Source organism: Nanorana parkeri, unplaced genomic scaffold (genome assembly GCF_000935625.1).
Source record: "Nanorana parkeri isolate BGI_ZX_2015 unplaced genomic scaffold, ASM93562v1 scaffold452, whole genome shotgun sequence".
NCBI lineage: Eukaryota > Metazoa > Chordata > Amphibia > Anura > Dicroglossidae > Nanorana > Nanorana parkeri.
Window position 1 is genome coordinate 467,166 of NW_017306720.1, and position 8,488 is coordinate 475,653.

The 8,488-nt window shown below is 43.4% G+C and overlaps 1 protein-coding gene across 1 annotated transcript in view; it reads left to right on the forward strand.

Annotated features, from left to right (window-relative positions):
- The window catches only part of GK5 (glycerol kinase 5 (putative)), a 38,643-nt gene that overhangs the window by 6,294 nt on the left and 23,861 nt on the right, over positions 1-8,488 (forward strand). Inside the window, exons 2-4 of the mRNA XM_018560363.1 lie at positions 2,927-3,020; positions 3,126-3,201; positions 4,519-4,612. Coding sequence (XP_018415865.1) covers positions 2,927-3,020; positions 3,126-3,201; positions 4,519-4,612 — 264 coding nt within the window. The remainder of the gene's footprint in view (positions 1-2,926; positions 3,021-3,125; positions 3,202-4,518; positions 4,613-8,488) is intronic.

The window sequence follows — 8,488 nt, forward strand, 5'->3', positions numbered from 1 at the left end:
AAATTATAGTTTGACATTACTATGTTTTATAATGTGCCTTGATATAACTGAATGAGCATCCATGGCTCCTCTCTACTGTCCTTTCTACCTTTTTATCCCCTGTCCTCCCTTACCTGTCTTGCGTTCTCTTCTCTTCCCATGCTTCTCCAACCTTCCATTCTTGCCCTACCCATAGTACTTCCCCTTAGTATTCCTTTCTGCAACAACATGCATTCTAATTTTGTAAGTGTTGAACAATATATCAGCCCCCGATTTACAGTACTCAAGTTGAAAGCTTGGTTATAGTTTGGTTCCAGTGAGCCCAATTGTTTCCTACATATGTAAAATTGAATCTGAGTTATTTTAAATTTCATTAGACAAGAAAAAAAAACAAAGACCCCATTCACACTGAGCTACATCAGACACACACTGAGCTTTTTCAGCGCTGATTTGAGCTGAGTGACTTTGAGAAACATTGAGCTACAGTGCACATATCGTTGCGCTACTTTTGGCATGGGCTTCGTAGCTGCTACATTGGGCTGTATCCAATCAAAAGCGGTCTTGATGTGACATAATTCCTCTTCCTGATTCCTGCTTATATTTCTGTTCAAAAGTGGCACTTCTGTAGCGCAACAATGTTGCATAATGTCGCTCAAATTCGTGCAACATTGAGCTACACCATTGAAGTCTATTTGGCCAAATCGCACTAAATCTGCTGAAAAATGGGTCATAGTCAAGCGACAAGCTTGAGCTACAAGCTACAGGCAACATTGAGCTATGAGATGTGAACAGCTCTATTGAAATGCATTGGACAAGCTACATTGAGCTACATTGAACTGATGTTTGAGCGATTTTTGAGCTGAAATTGCGCTACAAATCGCTCAGTGTAAATGGGGTCTAATATCTCTGCAGTCTCCTGTAGCATTACATATACTGAATGTTTTAAGCTGCCCCCTTGGTGATGTCAGGGGCTACAGATGAGACCTCAATACCTCCTACATTAACCATAATTGATGTAAAATTTCCTCCTGGTTTGTATGTGCTATGCAAGATTTTACCTAAAGCTTAGGCACGTGTCACAGTTATGATACTGCTGATGAACAGAATTTCTTTACAGGGTAGAGGAGTATTCACCTGCAATCATTGTGCCTCACTGTCTGTATGAGCATGGCATAGCTCCATTGCTGTCCAGTGACATTCTGTACCATCTTTCCATAGGGGTCCCCCAAGGATCTGTTCGTTTGACCTCTGCTATTGTCTATCTACACCTCCTCTCTTGGTGCGTTAATAACCCGCCACAGCCCCCAATACCAATTCTATGCTTATGACTCTTAAATATATCTTACTACTTCTCAACTCATCTCTTCAGTCTCCTCACACAGCACTCGTTTTCTACCGGACATATCATTATGGTTGTCGCAATACTTCCTCATGCTCAATCTTTCCAATGCTCTTAATAAACTTCCCCTTCACTCACACACACACACACTGATCCCCTCCCCTGATTATTCCATCAAGGTCAAGAGCTCAACTATCAGTCTCTACACTGATGCCAGGGTGCTATGTGTAATCCTAGATGCTGACTTCCCCTTCATGCCCTGCATGCAATCACTGTTCAAATCTTGCCTCCTTAACCTCCACAATATTACAACAATTTGCCCTTTTCTTAACAAACGACATCACAAAGCTAATGATTCATTCCCTTGTCATCTCTTGTCTCAGCTATTGCACTCCCTGCTCTTTGGCTTACACAGGCTAGCCCCTCTTCAGTATTTTATGATTGCTTCTGCTAAACACATCCACCTAACCATCTGTGCAGTGCCAACCCCCCCATGCCAATTCCTTCACTGGTTTCCACTAGCCCAAACAATAACATACAAAGCCATCCACAACTCTGCCATGAGCTACATTACCAGGCTCCTCTCAGAATCTCGTACAAACTACTATACTCCTCCTAAGACCTTCTGCTCTCTAGCTCCTCCTCACCTCCACCCATGCTTTGCTCCAAGATTTCTTCAAAGCCTTTCTGTTCCTCTAGAACTCACTACCCCAATCTGATGGGCTAGACCTCTACTCTGTCTGTCTTTAGGTTATGCGTGAGAACTCATCTCAGGGAAGTCTATCTCGCCTTTACCTAAAACTGTACTTCCATTTTCTCCATCAGCTCATCCCTCACGTTTATTACCTTTTTGTGTCACTTGTCCCTCCCTTTTAGATTGTAAGCTGTCTTGCGCAGGGCTTTCCTAATGCTCTTTTGTTGAATTCTATTGTAACTGTACTGTCTCCCTTCATTTTGTAACACACTGTGCAAAGTGTTGGAGCTATAGAAATCCTGTATAATAATTATAATTTCCATCAGCAAAGGAGCAATGTCTCCACTCATCCAATGAGGAAGCAACACCATGAAAGCAGTTGAGTATTTTCTCTGCACCTTTTATCAATTTCCTCACTCGCGACACGCATGGCATGATTGTATGTTATAGGATTGTACTAAGCCTTTTAATATGGTTTTTCTTTTTTCTTTTTTATTAAGGGTGCCAATAACAAGGGCTTCCTTTTGCAAGTGATCTTGCAGATTTCAATCTTGCTTTCAACAAGGTAGTACACGTTATGACCAGTTTTGAACTTGACAAGTACACTCTAGCGCTAGCAGAGATTTCCTATGGTTCACTGATAAACTTTTATGGCTGCTCTCCACACTGGACACTGTAGCACAATTCACAAAGGATTTTCCATTTCTTTACTGCAGTGTATTGTGGGCCTAACCTGTGCTATATGCATGATTGTTTGCGTTCACCACAGAGGTGTATGGGGGCTGTACTGCACATTGTTGTTTCCCTTATTAGGCTCTTATTTGTCCATGAGATAAATTTAGGTACATTTTACACATTCAGCAGAAAGAGAGGTCACTCCTAAATGATCTCCATGTTCTTCTTTTTCTCAACAGATAAAGGTTCTGTATCCTTGTCGTGGCCATGTGGAACTTGACCCTGAAGTGTTGTGGGAGCAGTTTGTGAATGTAGTCAAGGAGGCTGTGAAAGGTAATCTCCTGAAGAGAGTTCACATGCATAATCAATCACAGTTTCTCCACAATTACAATCATAATCACTATTGACTTATGACTGGAGTTTAATGCTTGTTCACAGATGCTGGAATCCACATAAATCAGGTAGCTGGACTTGGAATTTCTACGCAGAGGGCCACCTTCATTACTTGGGACAAGTAAGGGAGAACATACCATGTGTTTAATTTTTTTGGGGTAGAAAGGGATAAACAGTAATATATTAAAGTGACACTAAACTAAAATCTTACAAATGCATTCAAGTACCCCAACTATTAACAAAAATGTATCTTATTTGTGTATCACTCGGCTGTAGATCCTCAAATCATCTCTGAATTGGTGCTGACACTGTCCTTCCTTCTGGAGGGTGGCTAATATTGTTCCCCATGGTCCCTGTGTGTGTTGTAAAATAGTCATCGCTACAAGCTGACTTCTGTGATGGACTACAATCTCAATACAAATTAGTAAATTAAACATGAGATTGTAGTCCATCACAGGTGCGAGCTTGGAGCGGTGGCTACATTACAACACACACAGGGACCATGGGGAACAATATTAGCCACCCTCCAGAAGGAAGGACAGTGTCTGCACCAATTCAGAGATGATTTGAGGATCTACAGCTGAGTAGCCGAGTGATACACAAATAAGATAAATTTTTGTTAATCGTTAAGGTACTTCAATGCATTTTTAAGATTCAACTGCAGAGTTTAGTGTCACTTTAAATGGGCCTGTTCACCTCACTTGATGCAAATTGTTTTATTTTCACGTTCTAAGGATTCCAAGCAAATTTTGTAGTTTTCTTCCCCCTATGGTGTTTTAGTGTCTTAGTTTGTAAGACCCATGTGACTTTGCATGTCCTGGTCCTCAGAAGGAAGGACTGTCCCCATGCTGTTGTACAGACTGGTCAGAAGCAATAGCCAGCTTTGTGCTTTTACCAGGCTATAAGTAGGATAAACACATATAATCTTGATTTATTTATGTATCAGAGACTCATCAGTTGTAAATGCTGTGCAGTGTATGGCCAGCCCTATTCAGACTTATTCTTAAAGAACCAGGAGTAGTATTCTGCAATGGCATTTTATTATTTAAAAGTAACTGACTGTGATGGGCAATGGTCCTGAATCTGAATTGCTGTATTCTGTATGCATCGAATAAAAAAAACAAAAACAGTAATACATTATTGAATAGTTAGGCTTTACAGTGAACCATAATTTCCCCCCCCCCCCCTCTCAAAGCACCTAACCTTTTGAAATTTGCAGAGTGACAGAATGACCATGCCCTGGCTGCCTTCGCTTCTGCCATCCCAGGAGGCTCATTCTTTCACATTTATATAGGTATTTTGTCTACAGGTAAGCTGTAGTCTGTCACATCTGTTTGCAGTATCGGGATACTAATTGATGCTCGAGGTTTGTTAGTGAAAGAAAAGTTGGAGATCTAAAAAATTACCACTGGTAAATTACTTACCTTTTTTTTACCAGGAAGACAGGAAAACCTTTCCATAATTTCATCAGCTGGCAGGACCTACGGGCAGCTGAACTGGTCAGTTCCTGGAACAGCTCTCTGTTGTTAAAGGTAATATACTGAGTGTAAATAACAATGGTGATGTGCTAATGGAACTCTGCAAAGCCATATTCTGTATTTAAGGTTATAAAGCTTTCCTGCTGGGCTAAGTTTTTAAATAGTTTTGCAAACTGCCCATTCTTTAATTACCTATGTCCTAAATTAGGACCCCACTTGGAGCTCCTCCCACCGGACCAGCGCTGACTCGCCGCTGCTCTCCCGAACAGCAGCCGGAAGGGAAGGGAAAAAAAAATAGCGCTAGCTTCTGCGCTATGTATCGGGGCATTTTGACAAGTACAGGTACTTGTCAAAATGCCCTGTATTGGTCCCGTTACCGGTATCGGGACATCCCTAATCTACAGCCTTGGTTCTCAACTGGTGGGTCGTGACCCAAAAGTGGGTCGCAGAAAGTCCATGGTCTCATCGCACTCCTGACCGCAGAATCCCTCTTGAAATAGCGGGTGCTACGGTAGTCGACGGGTGGCAACTGTCACAAACATAAGCAAAAGCAGAGACACCGGCACTCCAAAGTGGTAAGCAAACATCTATTTATTGACGTGCAGCACAACAGTTATTGCAACGAACGTTTCGGGGTCACGCAGGATCCCCTTTCTCAGGCAAAAAGCATAGCTTTTCCTGCGCGACCTCGAAATGTTTGTTGCAATAAATGTTGTGCCGCACGTCAATAAATAGACGTTTGCTTACCACATTGGAGTGCCGGTGTCTCTGCTTTACCAAAAGTGGGTCGCGACCCCATGTTCAGTGGAACAGTAGAAAGGCATCATGGCACACTCACAAACCAGCATGTAAAACAACCCCAGCACAGCACCGAGCAGCCATTCAAAATATGCTGCCCAGCCCTCCATGTTGGCTTGAGGGGGGATGGGCTGCAAGTCTGGCCACAAGGGAGCTCCATCCATACCTGCATTTCTTACAGCTCCCACATGTGTCCTAGAGGTGCCTGGACTGGACTGTCGTCCCATTCTGGCTCCCGGCACCTCTACGGGGCGCGCAAGGGAGCTGTACAAACAATGCACATATGGATGGAGCTCTATCACAGCACAGCAGCTCACACTGGACCCCAGGCTGAGGATCCACTCCAGTTCTCATAAGGTAGGGAGACTGGGTGGATCTAAAAAAAGCAGTGTGTAGAAGTAGAAAGTATGCAGAGTAGCCATATGCTTTTATTGTGTTCGGAGCATGTCCTCTGTAAGGCCTACTCTAGTTTTGTGTGCACCAATACTATGTACTGGTCTCTAAGGCAGGGGTAGCAAACCTCCGGCCCTCCAGCTGTGGTGGAACTACAAATCCCATGAGGCATTGCAAGATTCTCACAGCCACAGGCATGACTCCCAAAGAGAGATGCATCATGGGATTTGTAGTTTCACCACAGCTGGAGGGCCAGAGGTTTGCTACCCCTGCTCTAAGGCCTACTAGCATATTAAGTTTAGGGTTGAGTGTGACAATCAGTCATCACTTCAGAACATTAGTGTAATGAAAAACATTGAGGACGAGTAGACAAAGTAACGTATTTGCAGCTGCTTTAACATTGAACATGGCCAGGGCTGGACCTATCAGTAACATTCACATGACACTATTGGACACATGCCAGTATTACATAATGAATTCACTATAAATGATTATCATGTTTCTAAGAAATACAGATAACCAATTGCATATTGAATGACTAGAATAATAGAAGTGGTGCAGCTGGCATGTAATGTATATCCCATTATGATGCAAACACATTGGCTGTCCACAACCAATTCCAGAAACTGCGGTTGAGCGCTACAGATGAATATGTCAAATTCATTATTACTGCCATGCTGTGGCTTCTAATTCACAGGAGACTGATGGCAAGTTTAAGGCGACTTTAAAAGTCTGTTGTGTTAAAGGAGAACTATGAGATGAGTGCTTTTCACTCACCGCATAGTTCTAGCCGACCTGTGACAATGAGACTGTCACAGGTCGGCTCAGTAGATCGGGAGGTGAGGCGAACACATACCGGGTACGCTCGCCTCTCGATCCTGTCACGGCTCTCTGCCGTGACAGGGGAGGGGCTGGATTCCCCTCTCCCCGCTCCGATCTGCCAGCGCTGACTGGCGGAACGGACGGGGGAGGGGGCGGGTACAGCTGGGTCTGCCTCTAGATAGGCAGAGCCAGCTGTCACTCACGCAGCTGGGCGGATCCCGTCATCTAAGTCGGGATCCGCTCCGGCTGCGGCGTCTCAGTATACCGCGAACTGTAGCTCGCGGTATACTGAGCTTGGGGTAACGGGAGGACGCTAGTTTGTGTCCTCCCGTTACCCTAAGGAGAACTATGGGGAAAAACACTGACCCCATAGTTCTCCTTTTAATAACTTTGTTGAACTGAAGGAAATCTTGCCTGTGTGCTCTTCATTTGAAGTAAATAGAAATGAAGTCTTGCTGGCCTGCACAGCTTCTGAATTGTCCCTCCTGATACCTTCTCCACATTGTAGAATACCTACAGGTACCCACCCTACTGCAGGAATCCACACGTATGTCCACATTAGATGTCTGCAGTTTGTGTGTATTGTTAAATCTGTTAAAGATTGGACAACAAGGAGCCTAAAAATGCCAGCGGTGAATTACTCCTGGTACTACAGGTGTTTAGGCTTGTGGTTTTCTAGGGAGAGGAAACTCAGATTTTCCTCTCTCACTTTTTTATGCTTTATATCAGGGTCCCTAAATGGTGGACTGCGGTCCAGCCACAGACTGAGTGGCGGCTCCTTTCCGGACTGTGTTTGCTGACCTGCGTTAGGTTATGGCTGGCTGCCAGTGGAAACACTGGCCTCCTGAGGCCAGTGCATCTACTGCCAGCCTTAAGCGCTGGCAGCTGCTGGTGTGGATGCATGCAGCCTAATTGGCGGACCATGGTACAGACAAGGAGTGAGTGACCTTCTGTCTGGACCGCGATTTGGACCTCGGCTTGATGAACATTTTACTCACTGGACCTACTTGACTTTTAATTCACTCCACCTGCTTTAGATGTATATGGAAAGAACTCCATATAATGTGAACAATCTTATAATGTTACACTTTAATATCATTAAATCCTGATCTCGATGTATAGTTTGTATTTATATACATGGGGACAGCCTTTCTGGCTTGCTTTTTTTCAGTCTGGATTAAAAAGAATAAATTCTACTGCAATGACGTGTTGAGTCAATGAATCATCATAAGGCCTCAGTCTAAAGAAAAGATCAGCATCTCAACAAACCACAAGCAGAAGTGTAATCATTCCCAGAATTAATCGGAGAAGAGAAACATCCTTTCATAAGCTGACACATTGTCATCGTACAATAACACAATAAACTGTATTAACCCCTTCATGACTGAGGCCCTTTTTTCATTTTTTGCACCCATGTTAATTCTTTAACCACTTGAAGTCTGGGGTGTTACATCCCCTTCCTGGCCAGACCATTTTTCAGTATTTAGCGCTGCGGTACTTTGACTGACATTTATTCCGTCATGCAACGCTGTACTGAAATGAATTTTATACCATTGTTTGGGGACAGATACGGTAGAACTTTCTTTTGGTGGTATATAATCACCACTGGGGCTTTTATTTTTTACTATATAACGAAAAAAGTACCGTAAATTTTGAAGAAAAAAAAAAACGTTTTCCCTACTTTGTTATGAAACGTATTATTTATTTCGGTAAAATATGAAAGGGGTCAGGTAAATAAACACCAAGGGACCCCCAAGAGAAGCTACCGAAGCGGAGATCTGCTTCAGCAGCTTCTCCTATGGCTTCTGTAGCCGGGAATAACAGCTGAATGCGGAATTGATATAATATACGGAGAGGAGATCAGAGTGAGATGTGTACTGAACTCCCTCTGATCTCTGGTAACAGAGACGCCACGCA